The 18,695-nt window shown below is 46.8% G+C and overlaps 1 protein-coding gene across 1 annotated transcript; it reads left to right on the top strand.

The window, feature by feature from the left end:
• Positions 1–3,582: 3,582 nt before the first annotated feature.
• Positions 3,583–18,461, top strand: LOC144602642 (zinc-binding protein A33-like). The gene is made up of 6 exons (XM_078415772.1): positions 3,583–3,766; positions 3,856–3,951; positions 13,918–14,151; positions 14,478–14,500; positions 14,590–14,708; positions 17,508–18,461. The coding sequence occupies exons 1-6, from the start codon at positions 3,734–3,736 to the stop codon at positions 18,038–18,040; spliced, it is 1,038 nt and encodes a 345-aa protein (XP_078271898.1). The 5' UTR covers positions 3,583–3,733; the 3' UTR covers positions 18,041–18,461.
• The last annotated feature ends 234 nt before the right edge of the window (positions 18,462–18,695 follow it).

The raw sequence follows: 18,695 nt of genomic DNA, 5'->3' as shown, positions 1-18,695 counted from the left end.
TCTCCATGGCTTAAAATGTGGAATAAAAGCAAAAATTGCTCCAAATACTCAGCTGGTCAGGCAGCATCTGCAAGGTGAAACAGACATTACATTTCAGATCTAATACTGATGATGAATGGTGTTCAACCTGAGCCATTAACTCTGTTTTCGGTCTCTACAGAAGCTAACCGATCTTCTGGGTATTTCTTGGATCTTATGTCTTTCAGATTTTCAGCATCTGCTTTATTTTTAGTTTTTCCAGTTCAATGTTCGATTGGAATGTGAGTTTGACCATAAATTGCCATGAAAACGTTGACAGCCTTCGGCAGGTCGGGCAGTGTACAGTATTTGGAAATGCAAGGCTTTATATTTCTGAGGTACTGTGGAGCAGCGGGTCGAGCCGGTGCCTCATGGGGCTGGAGACCAGGGTTCAACCCTTGCGATAATTTGGAGTTAACACTGAGAAAAACGGACACGGTAGATGTGGTTAGGGGAGGTGCAAGTGAACCTCTGCCTCACCAGAAAGGACTGGCGATGTCCCTAAGTGGAGTCTGGGAAGGACGTATAGGGATAGGTTTTGCATCTACTGGACTCCTATCTGTAGGCGAGACCAAGTGCAGACCGAGCGATCATTTCGCTGAACACATACGCCCAGTGCGTCTTGACCTATGCGATCTCCGGATTGCCAAACATTTTAATTCCCATTCCCAGGCTGACCTTTCTGTCCAGGGCCGCCTCTGTTGTCAGAGCGAGGCCCAGCACAAATTGGAGGAAGAGCATCTCATATTTCACTTGGGCAGCTTCCAACCCAGCTATGAATACTGATTTATCTAATGTCAAGTAAGCCTTGTAATTCACCTCTCTCTGTCCCCGCCCACACCATGGACATCGTGCTAGTTTACCTGTTGATGTCCCTTAATTATCATCCATTCCACAGTCAACAATGGACCACTGTGGGCTCAACTTTTCCTTCGTCATCAGTGCACGCTCTGATTGTTGTCTTCATTTTCATACCTCATGGTGACCACGAGACATTGACCACAAACACACTGACTCCAACATCTCCCCAGACTGTGCCTCGTCTAGCCCAGAAGGCAGTGGAGGCCAATTCTCTGAATGCCTTCAAGAGAGAGCTAGATAGAGCTCTTAAGGGTAGCGGAGTCAGGGGGTATGGGGAGAAGGCAGGAACGGGGTACTGATTGAGAATGATCAGCCATGATCACATTGAATGGCAGTGCTGGCTCGAAGGGCCGAATGGCCTTCTCCTGCGTCTATTGTCTATTGCTCCGGGTTTCTCCCACCTCCAAAAGACATGCGGGCTTGTTGGTTAATTGCCCTTAGTGTGCAGGGAGTGTTGCGACATTTAGCACAGTGGCATCTGCTTATAATGTGCATTAGAAAAGTGGTCTGTGGCTCAGATTGAACCACGACAAGACTACTGCAATGTTCTTTCTGTATTCTGTGCCAAATCATGCCGTGGAACTTGTGGATGTGTTTATTGAAAATATAATTACGTACAAAATGGCAAAGCTACAGAACGCGAGTGAGCGCGGAAATAAAACCAGGGGGAATGTAAATGTGGGAAGAGAGAAATAAACAGCAAGTGAAATCAGAGCTGTCGATCCGTTCATTTCAACGCGTTAACCGCGTCCGTCAAAGCAACAGAAATACTTTTGTGTAATTCTGTATCTTGTTGCTTTTATTTTCGTCTGGCTTTATGGTAATTCGCATAAAACTGTACCTTAATTGGTACACGTGACAATAAAAGACATTTGAAACCTATATCTAATACTTACTAAAGCTTACTAGGATAATTTAACGCTTTTAAACGAGCTCTTGTTCAGACCTTATCTTTTTTCCTGATTATCGTGTAATGAGGATCTGTGATGCCATCTGCCAGCCTGATTCTCTCCTCACTTATGCCTCAATCATCCCCTCTAACATCTTCAGACTTTAAACTCAAAGCTGGTCACCGACCGATTGCCGAAGATAGACACAAAATCTGGAGTAACTCAGCGGGACAGGCAGCATCTTCAAACGGTCAGAATTGACCCGCACATGCTGGTTTCAACCGAAGATTGAGTCTGAAGAAGGGTCTCGACCCGAAACGTCACCCATTCCTTCTCTCCCGAGATGCTGTTAGTCCCGCTGAGTTACTCCAGCATTTTGTGTCTGTCTTCGGTTTAAACCAGCATCTGCAGTTCCTTCCTACACATACCGACTGATTACTGTTCACTTCAGCTTTGATGGCAACCGGTATTATGGAAGCAAGTCCCCATGGCGCTGATGGCGGCGGCAACCCGAGACCCGCTGTTGCCGCGGCTCCTCACCCCCTCCACCACCCTCTCCCCCTCATCCCCCTCCCTCTCCGCCGGGCCTGCAGCGGTGGCACCGACCCGACCCCGCCCGGCAGCGGCTCCACAAGGAGCGGCGGCTGCGGAGAGAGGCGGCCATGGAGGCCCGAAGTGGAGGAGAGAGAAATGGAGGGGTGAGGGAGAGGAGCAGAGAGAAATGGATGGTTGAGGGAGAGGAGGAGAGAGAAATGGAGGGGTGAGGGAGAGGAGGAGAGAGAAATGGAGGGGTGAGGGAGAGGAGGAGAGAGAAATGGAGGGGTGAATGAGAGGAGGTGAGGGAAATTGAGGGGTGAGGGGAAGGAGGAGAGAGAAATGGAGGGGTGAGGGAGAGGAGGAGAGAGAAATGGAGGGGTGAGGAGGAGAGGAAGAGGCGAGGGAGAGGAGGGGTGAGGGGAAGGAGAGGGATGAGAGAGAGGTGGTGAGGGGCGGGAGGAGGACTGGTGAAGGAGAGGAAGGGGGGTGAGGAGGAGGAGAGGTGAAGGAGGGGAAGGGGGTGAGGAGGAGGTGCAGGGAGAGGGAGAGAATGAGAGGGAGTGGAGGAGGGTGAGTAGAGGAGAGGAGGAGAGGGAGAGGAGGAGAGGGCGAGTAGGAGGATGAGGGAGAGGAGCAGAGGGAGAGGGAGGAGGAGCAAGAGGATGAGGGGTGATTCGGAGGTATCCTCTTTCTTCAGGAAACGGGGCTTCAACTCCACTCCACGTTGTTGTCCAGCCTCACTTACCCCCTCTGGCAGCTTGTTCCAGACACCCACGACCTTCTGTGTAAAAATATTTTCATCAGGTTCCGATTAAATCTTGCACCTCTCACCACAAACCTGTGTCCTCTAGTTCTCGATTCCAGAGGTGCATTCACCCTGTCTATTCACCTCTTGATCTTATGCACTTCAGCCTCCTGCGCTCCAATTAATAAATCCTTCCCTGCCCAACCTCTCCCTTGCAGCAGATTGACATTCATTCCTCTAGACGGCGGCGTGCGCAGTGGACATGCGTTTTGAACCAGGAAGTGGCAGATTCAAGATGGCTTCGAAAGACAGGTTCGAGAGTTTAACCGAGGAGGCAGTTTGTCCCATCTGCCTGGATTTCTTCACCGATCCGGTTATACTGGAGTGCGGGCACAACTTCTGCCGCTCCTGTATCACACAGAGTTGGGACAGGGAGGGGAGAAACTCCTGCCCGGAATGTAGAGAGGAGTTTACAGACCGCACCCTCAGGGTTAGTCGGGCCTTGGCGAGACTGGCTGAGAAAGCTCGAACACTGAGCCTGAATCAGGAAAAAATTCCAGAGAAGGAAATTAAACTTCACTGCGAGAAACATCAGGAAGAAGTGAAGCTGTTTTGTGAAACTGACAAGAAGCTGATCTGCCTGGTTTGTCGAGATGCGCGGGAACACAGAGATCACCGCTTCATGCCGGTAGATGAAGCTGTTGAAGTCTTTAAGGTAAAAGCAAACCGATTTTAATCACATCATTTTAATTCCATTTTTACTGTTCAACAGTTTAATTTTCTGATTCCCAAACACAATTCCAGGATCAGGTGAAATCTTCTATCAAATCTCTCACGAAAAAGAAATCAGGGATCCAGCAAATGGAGCAGCAACAGAAAGAGAAGATTTCTGGAGTTCTGGTGAGGCTTTTAAGTTTCGATTTCCTGATCTTGTGCAGGTTTGATCCCTGTGACGCGTGTAATAACAGGGCAGCGCTGTGACACAAGTAGTGCTGCTGTCTCCTAGTTCTGGTGAGCGGGTTCGATCCTCACCTCGGGCGCTGCCCGTGTGGTTCACGCCTTCTCCCTGTGACCGCGGCGGATTCTGTCGTGGTTACCGCTGTTCAAAAATGAAGCAGATGACACGGAGAATTCTTCAAGAAGTTAAAAGCCTTTATTTGCAAACAACGGCTGGAACAATCAGGATGTCAACCATCTGACTGCCCACTTAGTACACCGGGCAGCCTATTTTTATAGGATTATTCTAAACCTTATCTTCTTTACATTACCTCATACCCACACTCCTTTCTTCAGTCCTTCATTTCTTTGTAGTACCCATTTGTCCCGCCACCATTAAATCCCATTTCGTAATATATCCTTATCTCAATGCTCACATCCCTTCATACTTCGCCTCCCTTATTTCCTGCTAGTCCATCCCTCACGTCCATCCATCACCCCAAGGCCTATGTCTTTCCTTATCTCTTCTCTTGCCACCATTAAATCCTACTCATTGATGAATGTCTGCATCTCTTCACATTCTGCCACCCTTATCGTCTAGGCTAAAGCAAAGGTACAGGCTAAAGAAAAGGAGTGTTATGTTACCGACACGTGTCAAGGGTAAGGAATGTCTAGAGCGCCTTAATTAGTTACAGAGAGGTGCCTAATGCCTAAGTAGTTACAAACCTTAAACAACAATGTATAAAATAATACCGTAACAATGTCTAATGTATAAAATAATATCATGTATAAAATAATATCGTATTATCTCCCATATTCCCCCCTTTGAGACCTACACGGTCTCACAGAAAAAGAAAACCAAAAACCGCACATGTTGTTAACTCAAATCATAAATCCACTCTCAACCATTAGCACCCCAACTTAGGATTGTATAAAGAATGTGCAGTTTGTCAGTGTTCTTCTTCCAACATGCTAACATCCTGGGTCACTCGGCCAAAAACCTGCCCCCATATGTCTAGGGTAGGAAAAAAGACCCAGCTTCCCTTACAACGACGTTCTTAATAATCCTCCAGAGTAAATTGCTCAACAGTATAGTATTCTATCGGAGGGATCTGTTTCTCTTGGAGGTGAAATTTGCCCGTATCCTGGAGCAACGGCAGCTGATTCGCAGTAGCTTTCACTCTTCTCCTGTATTTTCGTTCTCTTGCCCGTTTACCTCGAGGTCATTCACAGGTTGTGCCTGTGGGACAGTCCTTGTAGAATGATTGAGATGGTACCATGTAGACCAGCCCTCTACCTGAACAGCAGTCGGTGAGGCCTTAGCTACTGTGAACGGTCCTTCCCTTCTTGGCTCATTCCACCTTCGTCAAAAGGCTTGCACATAGGCCTGATCTCCGGGTTTAATAGGTCCTTCTCCCTGGTCCGCCTCTGGCTCCTTTTGCTTTTCCTGTGTGTAAATAGACTTGTGTATCATAGTTAATTGTTTCATGTATTGTTTAAGTTCTACCCCTAATTGTTCCAAACTTGGTCCCTTGTAAGGACCTCTCCATTTGGGCATCGGCATGGGTCTGCCAGTGAGCATCTCATGTGGTGTTAAATGAGTTATTCGATTAGTTTGCATGTGACTGCTCATTAATGCCAATGGCAGGGCATCAATCCAATTTAACTTTGTAGTTGCGCAAATCTTGTTCAATTTAGCCTTCAATGTTCCATTAACTCTTTCTACCATGCCCTGAGATTGAGGGTGGTATACACACCCAAATCTTTGTTTCACTCTCAGGGCTTGCAGTACCAACTTAACTGTTTTTTGAATAAAAGCCGCTCCATTGTCGGAACTGATTTCGGTTGGTATGCCGAATCGTGGGATGACCTCGTTAGTCAGAAACTTGACTACAGTTCCTGCACCTAAATCCTTAGATGGTACTGCCTCCACCTATCTGCTAAATCTATCAATTACTACCAGCATATACCTTTTCCCTCTTACTTTTTTCAGCATGTCCACATAGTCAATAACCAGGTGCCTAAATGGTCCTTCGGGCACAGGTATATGTCCTATAGGTGTTGTTATTCCCTTTCTAACATTGTTTTGAGCACATATCTCACATTGTGACAAAATGTAATCCACTGAAGCCTGTAGATAGGGTGACCAAAACCCATCTCTCTTTATCTTCCTTAACACTTCCCCCCTTCCACAGTGGTCTAGCCCATGCGCTTCTGAGATGAGAATGGTCAGCAGAGGTGTAGGTGCTACCAGCAAACCTTCCGTAGTCCACAGGCCCTCTACATTCTGTTTGGCTCCCCTCTGTCTCCACATTGTTTGTTCAGCTAAAGTAGCCCTACCTTGCATTGCAATTATATCCTCCTGTGTGGGTTGCAGGTTCAAATTTACCCGCGGGGCAATAATGGCTGATTGGCATCCAGACGCTTTTCTGGCTGCTTCGTCTGCGGCATGATTGCCCTTTGTGATCATGTCGTTTCCCTTTTTATGTGCCTGGCATTTAACGATAGCTAGTGCCTTAGGTTTAGTCAGTGCCCTTATTAGGTCTGAAATTTGCTGAAAATGCTGTATGGGGTCCCCATTGCTTTTCTTGAAGCCTCGCTGCTTCCATACTGCCCCAAACAGGTGACAGACCCCATGGGCATATGCTGAATCTGTGTAAATGTCAGCTTTCTCACCCTCCATCATTTCACACGCTGTTGTTAAGGCCTTAATGTCTGCTAACTGGGCTGAACAAGGTTGTGGGCAAGCTTCTAATCTGATTGTTTGAAAACCTGATTGGTCCAGCTGCACTACTGCAAATCCTGCATGATTGCCATCATAATCCTTATAGCATGAACCATCCACAAACAAAACTTTCTTGTCCTCATCATTCAATGGTTCTGATTGTAAGTTCGTCCTTAATTTAGAAAAAAACATCGTTTCCCCAACGCAATCATGGGGCTCCCCCTCATAGTCAAGCGGAACATAATCAGCTATGTTACTTATAATGTCTGGGAATGTCAAGAGCATTTGAAATGCTATTATTCTGGCCGGTGTTAATACAAACTTCCCCTTCTCCAACAGCTCTACTACTTTATGGTGTGTATATATAGTTACAGGATAGCCCATGGTTATAGATGAGGCTTTGTTGTACGCATAGTGCAACGCAGCCAGTCCCTGATAGCAGGGTGGGTAACCCTGCGCCACCTCATCCAATTTTGTACTGTAGTATGCTACAGGCTGCTTAGCTTTACCTACTATGCCTGTTTCCTGCATCAGTACTGCTGCAGCGTAGCCCTCCTGCCTGTTGGAACCATACAAGTGAAAGATTCTCTCATAATTTGGAAGGGCTGGGGCTGGGGCTGACTGTAACTCTCGCTTAATGGTGTTAAAAGCTGTCTCCGCCTCCTCATTCTATTGTAAAACATTTCTCAAATTTGTGTGTCCTGCTTCCTTCAGTATTTTTCTCAATGGCATCACAATTTCAGCATATTCTCCAATCCAGTCTGAGCTATATCCAGACATTCCCAAAAATGTCATCATTTGCTTTACTGTCCGAGGCTTGGGAGCTTTAATTATTGCCTCAATTTGATCTGGTGCTATAGCCTTTACTCCCTTGGAGATCAATCGTCCTAAATATTCCACCTGTTGCTTACAAAACTGCAACTTCTTCCTGGACACTTTATGGCCTCCGTATGCCAGCCTTTCTAAAAGAGTCAGGGTGTCTTGCTCACATTGCTCCTCACTTTCAGAGCAGACCAACAAATCATCCACATATTGTATTAACGTACTATGTAGGGATATACCTTCCAAATCTGCCTTCAGTACCTGATTGAAAACATGAGGCGAGTGTTTAAATCCCTGTGGCATCCTAGTATAAGTATATTGAATGCCCCTGTAAGTAAACGCAAACAAAAACTGGCATCTTTCCGCTAACGGCACGCTAAAGAATGTTGAGCAGAGATCAATCACTGAAAAGTACGCTGCCTCCGGTGGAATGTTAGTCAGCAGTGTGTGTGGGTTTGGAACCACTGCTGGCCAATCTCACACTACCTCATTGACTGCTCGTAGATCATGTACTAATCTCCACCTTGTCTTGTCTGCTTTTAAAACTGGTAATAGCGGGGTGTTACAGGGACTTTTTGTTCTAACCAGTACTCCCGCTTCCAACAGACCCTGTATAGTTATTGCTATGCCTTCCTCTGCTTCTGGCTTTAAGGGGTATTGTGGTCTCCTTGGCGGAATCGCCCCTTGTTTTAGTTCTATTTCTACTGGGTTTGCCGATTTCACTTTCCCGACATCTGTATCATGTTGTGACCATAAGCCATGTGGCAGCCTGTTGAACATGTTTTCCTTCGTCTGACCTTCTCCCTTCTGTACTAAAAAGAGATGGTGCTGGGGACTAATTTCAACCTCTTTTGTCGTTCCCACCATATCTATGCTCACCACTATCTTGACATAATTATCGTCCTCAGATTTCCATACCTTTGGTGTAATTTCTTTCCAGTTAACAATAGTGTTTACTTGCTTCATCATGAGCCCCAAGTCCCTGGACTGATATCCCTTATTTACTAGTAATGTCACACGAGGTGCAGCTCCTGGCACCCTATACCACTTGTCAAAAAAGGTGTTCCATTTAATTTGCAAGGCTGCCCCTTATTTTCCAATTGTTATGGCTTCTGCCCTTAGGTGCTGCTGGCCGCATGCTCCCAGGCGCCACAACCTCTCTTGCTCTATGTCCTGGGTCTCGTCAAACTGTACCGTACAATGTAGCTCAGTCTTGGGTGGGGTTGCTTCAGGTAATAGGTTCATTACTCCCTCTTTCCATCTGTTCCACGTATTCCAAATTTGATCTTCTATATTTCCTACCCAAAATACATTAGCTTTTCTAGCTTCCCCCATAAACAGCTGGGTATTCAATTTCTCCACGTTCAGACCATCTTTGGTACATTCTAACTTTAATTCTAGTTTCAACAAGGCATCCCTACCTAGCAGATTAATGGGGGTTCCTTTGGACACCAATACTGGCAATACTATTACTCTATTACTCATTTTTAAACTTACAGGGGTTGTGCATCGTGTTAACTGTGTTTTTCCCGAGAACCCTACAGTTTTAACAAATTTTCCTGACATGGGAAGGTGGGAGGCTTACTGCGGCTCCACACAAGTATATAACATAACATATAACATATAACAACTACAGCATGGAAACAGGCCTGTCCGGCCCTACCAGTCCACGCCGACCATTCTCCCTGACCTAGTCTCATCTACCTGCACTCAGACCATAACCCTCCAATCCCCTCCTATCCATATACCTATCCAATTTACTCTTAAATAATAAAATCGAGCCAGCCTCCACCACTTCCACCGGAAGTCCATTCCATACAGCCACAACCCTCTGAGTAAAGAAGTTCCCCCTCATGTTACCCCTAAACCTTTATCCCTCAATTCTGAAGCTATGTCCCCTTGTTGGAATCTTCCCCACTCTCAAAGGGAAAAGCCTACCCACGTCAACTCTGTCTGTCCCTCTCAAAATTTTAAAAACCTCTATCAAGTCCCCCCTCAACCTTCTACGCTCCAAAGAATAAAGACCCAACCTGTTCAACCTCTCTCTATAGCCTAAGTGCTGAAACCCAGGCAACATTCTAGTAAATCTCCTCTGTACCCTCTCCATTTTGTCGACATCCTTCCTATAATTTGGCGACCAGAACTGCACACCATACTCCAGATTCGGCCTCACCAATGCCCTGTACAATTTCAACATTACATCCCAACTTCTATACTCGATGCTCTGATTTATAAAGGCAAGCATACCAAACGCCTTCTTCACCACCCTATCCACATGAGATTCCACCTTCAGGGAACAATGCACAGTTATTCCCAGATCCCTCTGTTCCACTGCATTCCTCAATTCCCTACCATTTACCCTGTACGTCCTATTTTGATTTGTCCTACCAAAATGCAGCACCTCACACTTATCAGCATTAAACTCCATCTGCCATCTTTCAGCCCACCCTTCCAAAAGGCCCAAGTCTCTCTGTAGACTTTGAAAATCTACCTCACTATCAACTACTCCACCTATCTTAGTGGAGTATGTAGCTCCAGTATCTATCATCATAGGTGTTAACCGCCCTCCCAAAATTACCTGAACCATGGGTTCTTCTTCTGCCTGTCGCGTTATCATTGGGTAAAGTCCCTTCCCATCCGGGTCATCTGGGCACCCTTAATATCTAACATAGGGGTTCACGAGTCCAGGCGGGCCTCCTGCCGAGCCCGCTAGGGCTTGCCCTGGGTTAAAACCCTGCTCATCCCCTGTGGGTCCCTGTTGGTACGGGCCAGGCCACGGTCGGTGTGGGCAGTTCCTCCTCAGGTGCCCTACCTGATTACATCCCCAACATATTCTATCAACTACCTGTCTGCCTACTGGCCTTCCTCTTCCCCTTCCTTGTGCTCCCCCTTGAGGGCCCCAATCCTGTCGGGGCTGATTCCCTGATCTGATTTGCCCCTGATAGGACATTTGAGGAGAAGCTCCCCCAAAGACATTTATTATTGGCATGGGATTCTCTGGCCTCTGCCTGGCTCTGCATTAGGACTCACTGTGCATCAGTGTATCGTTCACTTCTGCTGCTTCAGCCAGGTCTGCTGTTACTGCCAGCATTTTCTTTCCTTTTTCACGCTCTTTCTTTTTTAGTTCTTCTAGTTGCATTTGCATCAACTTTCTCTGCACCTCTTCTTGTTGGTTCTCCATTTTTTGTCGTCTGCATGAACCAGGTGGTCCCTGAACTGGGAGTGGGATATGGTTGACAATTCCACCACTTCCTCCAGTCTGGACTTAACTCGAGGAGACATGGCGTCCACTATAGCAGTCCGAAACAAAGCGGTCATCAACTCTTTACCGTCTATTTTTTGTTCGGTTTCGAGTCTCCACCTTTTCAGTTGATCCTCCAGATAAGCCGCTGGGTTCTCCGTGTCTCCCAGCGGGTCTCCTTTCAATATCTTTAGGTCCACCTTGAGCGGGTAACAGTCTCTGAGGGCCTGCCACACCCTCTGCTAATTTCGTGGTTCCCACTACCTTCACCAGTCGTGCCTTCAAATCTCCCATAGCCAATAACCGTCCCATAGTATCCTCCTCAAATGACCTAATCCATTTTCCTGCCCCGTTATATATGTTGGGCAAGGTGCTTTTCAGCCCTTCTAGGTCTCGGGTCGCCCAAGGGATATACTGGGTTTGTCCTGCCTTTATCAAAAGTAACATCATCATTCCACCCCTCAGCTCCTGTGTCCCGCTTGCCATCCCCTGTTGTGGTTCTACCTGTATGCTTTCTCACCTCATTCCTTCCTGGGCGTACACCTGGCTTTCCTTTCTTTCTCTTTCTATAGTTTTTTCCAACTCCCTCATTTCCATCTCTAAGCGCTTCATGGATGCCTTTATTTCCCTTCTACGCTCCCTTGTTTTTCCCCCATCACTATCTAATTCTGCTTCACTCACAGTTTTGCCCTCTCTCTGATGCCTGTTGATTACTCGCCTGTGTTTCTGCGTTGTTGTCTCCCTCATACTCCTCATTTGCTGCCTGGCGGATCTCACAAATCTTTCTGTCCCTGAGGTCCCTGAGGTCCTGCAGTCTTCTGATGTCTGCTTCTAGTTCCCGTGCTTCTTGCTTCATCCTTTCCTTTTCTCGCTGCCCCCTTCTTTGTCTATATTCCTTTATGTCTTGCCCATTCCTCCAAACTTCGACTTCTCCCTCTATCTCCACTATCCCTTTCATCAAAGGGCACTGCTTTATTCCTTCCAGGCCGGAATAGGGAGGGGGATACCCAGGCTGGGGTACAGAGTTGATTTTTCTCCTGAAGCTCCTGACTTTCATGCTGTTTTTCGGGTTTTTCACCTGTGTTTGGAGTGGTATTCTTTTCCTGGTATGCTTTCCTCAGCCTTTCTCCTTCTATTCTAAACAATTTAAGCACGTCTAGTTCTTTTTCCTTTTTCGTTACTCGGATTTCTGATTTATCCTTAGGTTTATAGTTCTTGATTAACACTTCCATTTCATCACACATGTTTATATCAAACGTGCCTTCCTTGGGCCATTTCGTGACTAATTTTCCCCTCCTTTTTTCCCATTTTTCAGTGTTTTTTAATATCCTCTTTGGATACGGGGAATTTCTTACTTAGTATTTCAACTGCAGTTATTTTATTCATTGTACTTGTCTTATTTTAGTGCACTTGGTCAGTCAGTTTAAATGCAGTCCTTGTTCTCACTCCGTTCCGTCGCTATAGTCACTATGCTACCTACTACGCTATTTCTATTTTCTACAGTTCTACTATATTCCTTTAATATTTTGCAATTTTATTATTTTTATGTTATCCAATTATTCCAATTCTTGATCTGCCCGTACAAACCCCTCCTCACTTAGGGCGGTATCCACAGACCCTCTGATCCTGCCCGTACAGACCCCTAGCTGACCAGAGTGACCCCCGGTTAACTAGAGCGGTATCCACAGGACGCCCCGTCTATTCAGTCCCCTATCCTCTTAGGGCGGTATCCACAAGGTCTTTTTGACGTCACAAATCCACTTTCTTAACTTATCTATTTTCTACTTACCCCACTGCGCAGCCTTCTTGAGCAATCCTCCGGGTCTCTTTTTAGAATATTTTAGCCAGATTCTTTGGATCAGAGAGGCCCTTTTAACCCCCTAGACGCTTCTGTGTCACCAGCGGCCCCCCGTTTCAACAGGTTAAAAATCCAAATGAAGCGGAAAACCGCCTACCTTTTAGTGGGTGACCACCCTTGTCCTGTTGTTCCGGGGAGCCCCCATGGGGCTAGGAAGCGCCCTTGGCTGGTCGTCCTTTATCGAACGGGCCTCTTTCCGATCCTGCCGACTACGCCAATTTTGTCGTGGTTACCGGTGTTCAAAAATTAAGCAGATGACACGGAGAATTCTTCAAGAAGTTAAAAGCCTTTATTTGCAAACAACGGCTGGAACAATCAGGATGTCAACCATCTGACTGCCCACTTAGTACACCGGGCAGCCTATTTTTATAGGATTATTCTAAACCTTATCTTCTTTACATTACCTCATACCCACACTCCTTTCTTCAGTCATTCATTACTTTGTAGTCACCCGTCTGTCCCGCCACCATTAAATCCCATTTAGTAATATATCCTTATCTCAATGCTCACATCCCTTCATACTTCGCCTCCCTTATTTCCTGCTAGTCCATCCCTCACGTCCATCCATCACCCCAAGGCCTATGTCTTTCCTTATCTCTTCTCTTGCCACCATTAAATCCTACTCATTGATGAATGTCTGCATCTCTTCACATTCTGCCACCCTTATCGTCTAGGCTAAAGCAAAGGTACAGGCTAAAGAAAAGGAGTGTTATGTTACCGACACGTGTCAAGGGCAAGGAATGTCTAGAGCGCCTTAATTAGTTACAGAGAGGCGCCTAATGCCTAAGTAGTTACAAACCTTAAACAACAATGTATAAAATAATACCGTAACAATGTCTAATGTATAAAATAATATCATGTATAAAATAATATCGTATTATCTCCCATAATTCCTTCCACGTCCAAACGACACGCCGGTTGGAGAGTCAATCGGCGATTGTAAATCATCCCTGTGAAAGTAGGTGGTGGGCAAATCAATGGGAATTAAAGGGGATGTGAAAGGGAATGGGCGGCAGGGAATTGGATGAGGGGAATGGGATTGATGGGATAATGACATTTCCGAAGCATTTGTACAAGCTATTGAATTCTCGTGATAATCAGCTATCTATTCAATGGAAGTAAATGGGATTGGTGAGGATCTGTACAGTGGCCAGTATGGATATAGTTGGCAGAATGGTCTATTCCTGCACCCTATGACCAGATATTGATTGGCCAAATAATATTTTCCATACCGTGAGGAAACACAATACAGTGACATATTGATCTTCACCTTTCATTTCACAGGAACAGTCACACAACCTTCAGTCACAGATCACATCCCAGTTTGTTGAACTGCACCAGATTCTCACTGAGAAAGAGCAGCGTGTACTGACAGATATCCAGGAGGAAGAGAAGAAGATTCTGAATACAATGGAGAAACATCTCCAAGTGATTCAAGAGAATTTAAATTCCATTGAGAACGAAGTCAAAAGCTTACAGGAACAGCTGGATCTAAAAGACAACGTGTCATTTTTGAAGGTGAGGGGTTTTGGTGAGGTGAAAGTGCACGGTGGGTGACATTTGTGAAATAAACGCCACATTTACCAGTGATTCAGAACTGGCCCAATGTTCCCCGTGTCCCAGCAATGTGCTGCTGTTGTTCCAAAACTAAAGGGCTTCCCTCATAATGTATGGGAGCTCAGCACTGCCTGCAAACTCCTTGGGAAAGAGCTGCTGTGATCTTACCAATGAGAGTTGGGAAAGGGGAATTATCAGATGCTTGTAGCAATCTATGTGAAGTTCCCACTGTCCTGACGAGAAAAGTCCATCTCAGTTAATTGCGATTTGTGTTTTATTTCTTGCAGGAGGAAGCTGGCCGCAAGATGAGGTAGGACATCGTCTGGACTGAATGTACTTGTAGAACAGCTCAAAAACATGCTGATGCTCAATTTATAACCTGTCATTAAATATTTGCAGGGTTCATGATGAAGCCAAATCACTGTCGGTTGCAGATGGTGCCTTGCCGATGGAAAGGTTCGATAACCCTTTTTTGCTCAACACCGTGTTTAGAGAAACAACTGACGTCATCAAGCAAGGTAAATCTTAATCCCTTTCCATTGTTGTTGTTTGATATCTTTACGTCATACGTGGATGCAAAGTTTGATGTAATGATTGGATTGAAGGGAAATCAGATTAATCTAAGCTGGGAAGCATCACAGTCAGAGAGCAAAGCAGCACAGAAACAGGCCCTTTCACTGCACACGCCCATGCTGACCAAGTTGCCCAATCAAGCTCGCCCCACTTGCCTGCGTCTGCCCCATATCCTTCCAAGTCGTTCCAATCCACCTACCTGCCCAAGTGTCTCTCAAATATCGTAATTGTACCTGCCTTGAACACTTCCTCTGGCAGCTCACTCCATATAGGAACGACCTACTGCTGGAAAAAGCTGCTCTTCAACAAGTTAGTGTTTCCCCTGTCACCTGAAACCGATGTCCTCCAGTATTAGATTGGAAAAATACTGTGGGTATTCACCTTATCTGTGCACCTTATATAGATCTTATCCACGCCTATAGTCAGCCTGAAAGGCTCCAAAGACAAACGTCCCCACCTGCGCTAACTCTCCTGATAAACATACCTTCCAGACCCGATAGAGTCCTCGTAAATCTTCTTGCACCCTCTCCAGTTTGCCAACAACCTCATTGTCTCAACGCTGTCTTTAATATCCTGACTTTTGAAAGAATGAGCAACAAACACATTCTCCACCTCCCTGCCTGTCACCGTTGCATCTTCCATGGCACTGTGTACCTGCACCCCGACATCTCTCCGTTCTATAAAGCTCCCCGTTTACTGTGTATGTCCTGCCCTGGTTTGTCTCAACAAAGTGCATCGCCTCACCTTCACATGAATAAATCCCACCTGCCGTTCCTGAGCCCATTGGCCCAGTTCACAGGGATCCCATTTACTCTCAGGTAACATTCTTCACTCTCCACAATGTCACCAATTTTAGTTCCATCTGCAAACTGACTAACCTTGCAACCTACATACACACCCAATCGTGTATATAAATAAGGAACAAGAGTGGACTCTGTCTCCAGTCTGAAAAACAACCCTCTACCAACATCCTCTGTTTGCGACCTTCAGGTAATGTTGTGTTCCATCCGCTAGTTCACCCCGGATTAGCACAGAGATAAGGAGACATTACTGCACGCAGAGACTGGGGAACGACCCTGCACCGGTGGCTGTGGAGACTCAGTCATTCAGTGCTCTTGGAAGCTGAGAGCCATGGTTGTACATTACAGAGTCTGGCCCTTCGGCCCATCGTGTCCATGACCATCTTTACCCCAGCTATACTAATCGATTTGCCCACATTCCATCGGCATTCTTCTGCACCTCACTTATTTAAGTACCTCCAATATATTGGTAATATCTCACTCCGCCACCCCCTCTAGCATGTTCCCGATATCACCCACTCTCAGAGTAAATCTATGTACTAAACCTCTCGTTTGTTTGTTTATTTGTTTGTTCCTGAACTACAGCGAAAATGGTACACAATAGCATGACTATTTTAAGCCAACCTTACTCACCGTCATCCCTTTGGTGCTAATGGAAGAAGTTTCATTGAAATCGGTGTTATATTTTTAAAGTTATTCACATTTTAAAGTTTAAATCTATCTCCTAGGGAGGTGGGGTAGAGGGAGAGGGGGAGGGGGGTGAGGGAGGGAGGGAGGAAGGAGGGGAGGAGGGGGAGAAGTGGGGAAGAGAGGGTGCTGCACCAATGCAGGAGAGGTTTGGGCCCAACGTGTCCACTTGGTCTAGTAAAACCTAAATTTCAGATATACTTTAAAATTCTTTGCTCTCAATATAAACCTACACTCTCGTGATTTGATATCACTGCATGCGAATAAGGTTTAGATAATTACCCTGCATCCTGCTGCAGACTTTGACAACCTTCCCCACTATCCACAATTTTTGCTTCCTCCCCAAACTTACTAATCACACCTCCGACATTCACATCCAAGCCATGATCATATAACATAAACAGCAAAGGTTGCAGCACCGATCTCTGCTACACACCACCATCCACAGACCTCCAAGCAGAAAAATCATCCTTCTACCGCTACTTTCTACCTCCAACCACCAAGCCACTTGTTGATCCATTTCACAAGCTCGCCTTGGATCCCACCTGCATTCGCTTTCTGGACCAGCCTTGCACGCGGAACATTGTCAAGTCCCTCAGTGAAGTTCATATATTGGTTCACAATGAGATCAGTGTGTTAGTTGTACACACCCATCAAATCCACTCGTGAACCCGCTCTCTTTCAACGACCCCACAACCACAAGTCTCCACCCATTCTATTCTGTCCAACACCCGATCATTCAACCTCTGCTTCCTTCCATGGTCCAAGCCACCTCTCCCTCTCTCTCTCACCCACCACTCATAGAAACAGGGGCAGGTCATCTGGCCCCTCGTGTCTGCCCGCTTTCACTGTGATCATGACGACCCCACCACGCACCTCTACCTCCTCTTTAACAACCTCAAATCACCGCTAACCTCAATATCCTCTTGCTCCGATCTGCCTCCATATGTGTGTACCCCCCCCCTTCGTTTCTCCTTCACCACCGTAATCTCGCAATCCTTCTCACTCTCCGCACTCGTCCTCCCCGTCCACCCTCCCCCACCTCACGAAATTCCCCTCTCCATCCCCGGATAAAATCTCCGGGAGAGATGTCTGTTGTCGACCCGATGTGGTTGTGGGTGAAACCCCGGGCAGGGTTTCAGTTGTCCGCCCGCCTGTGCCTGAGGTCGAGCGGCCTCTCCCCCGGTCCCGGGGCCGCGCTGCCCGAGTCTCCCCCCGACCCCCGGGGACTCTCTGATTCTCTGCTTCTCCCCCCAGTCTCCGTCACCCTGGATGTGGAAACAGCGCATGCGCAGCTCGAGGTGTCTGAGGATCGGAAGAGCGTGAGACGGACCCGGACCCGGAGGAGTCTCCCTGACACCGGGAAGAGGTTTACAGACTGGTCGTGTTTGCTGGGATCGGAGGGATTCACATCGGGGAGACATTACTGGGAGGTGGAGGTGGCGGGGAGTCAGTGGTGGAGTCTGGGAGTCGCCGCAGAGTCTGTGGAGAGGGAGGGACCGGTCACACTGACCCCGGAGACTGGAGTCTGGAGCATCAGGCGGCGGGGTGGCGGGTTTGTTGCAGATACCTCCTCTCTATCCCCTCTCCCCGCCCGTCCCATCCCCGGGAGGGTGGGAGTTTATCTCAGTTACGAGTCCGGGGCAGTTTCATTTTACGACGCGGACACCAAGTCCCATCTCCACACCTTCACTGGGAATAAATTCACGGAGAAACTTTATCCATTCTTCTGGCCTTGGGCTAGAGACCACTGGCTGAGAATCTGCTCCGGTTCCGTTCCGGGTGTGTAAAAGGGTCGGGTCCCGGGACCGGCGTGAGGAGCGGGGCTCAGGGGCTGTGGGGCAGAAACCCGGTGGACAACAGGTCGGCGCTGAACGGCTCTCATTTAATCCCCAAATTCCGCGTCGTAAAAACCCCAGTGAGCGCGGAAATAAAAGCAGGGGGAATGTAAATGTGGGAAGAGAGAAATAAACAGCAAGTGGAATCAGAGCTGTCGATCCGTTCATTTTAACGCGCTAACCGCGTCCGGCAACGGAACTTTTGTGTAAATATTTTTTTAATGTAATGGGATTGGACCCTTCTCGTCAAAAGTCGTTACGGTATTATTAACTCCGTTCAATGACTAGTTCAATGTAATAGATACAGTTCATGTTACTTCAGTGATTTGGAAAATGTACACAACCATTGACACACACGACAAGCTAATTGAAAGATCGCGTTCATTTGAATGATGTGCATTGTTGCTTCCAATACTGTAATTGAAATAAACTCAAAATTACTTGGACTGTACAGATTGCTTTTGAATTATTTTGAAATCTACTGAACGGGGAGACAGCAGTTTAGTTTGCTTCAGTTTAGATTGGAGATACAGCTCGGAAACAGGCCCCTCGGCCCACCGAGTCCGCACCGACCAGCGATCCCCGCACATTAACACTAGGGACAATT

Source organism: Rhinoraja longicauda, chromosome 19, assembly GCF_053455715.1.
Source record: "Rhinoraja longicauda isolate Sanriku21f chromosome 19, sRhiLon1.1, whole genome shotgun sequence".
Taxonomy (NCBI): Eukaryota; Metazoa; Chordata; class Chondrichthyes; order Rajiformes; family Arhynchobatidae; genus Rhinoraja; species Rhinoraja longicauda.
The sequence above is the reverse complement of the archived record's forward strand: the minus strand, read 5'-3'. Positions and strand labels throughout refer to the sequence as shown.

Excerpts from the sequence above, each read along its gene's own strand:
- LOC144602642 (XM_078415772.1), top strand. The coding sequence starts at position 3,734 with ATGCCGGTAGATGAAGCTGTTGAAGTCTTTAAG. Across the intron at positions 14,501-14,589 it reads GAAGCTGGCCGCAAGATGAG|GGTTCATGATGAAGCCAAAT; the intron begins GTAGGACATCGT and ends AAATATTTGCAG. Across the intron at positions 14,709-17,507 it reads AACTGACGTCATCAAGCAAG|TCTCCGTCACCCTGGATGTG; the intron begins GTAAATCTTAAT and ends TTCTCCCCCCAG.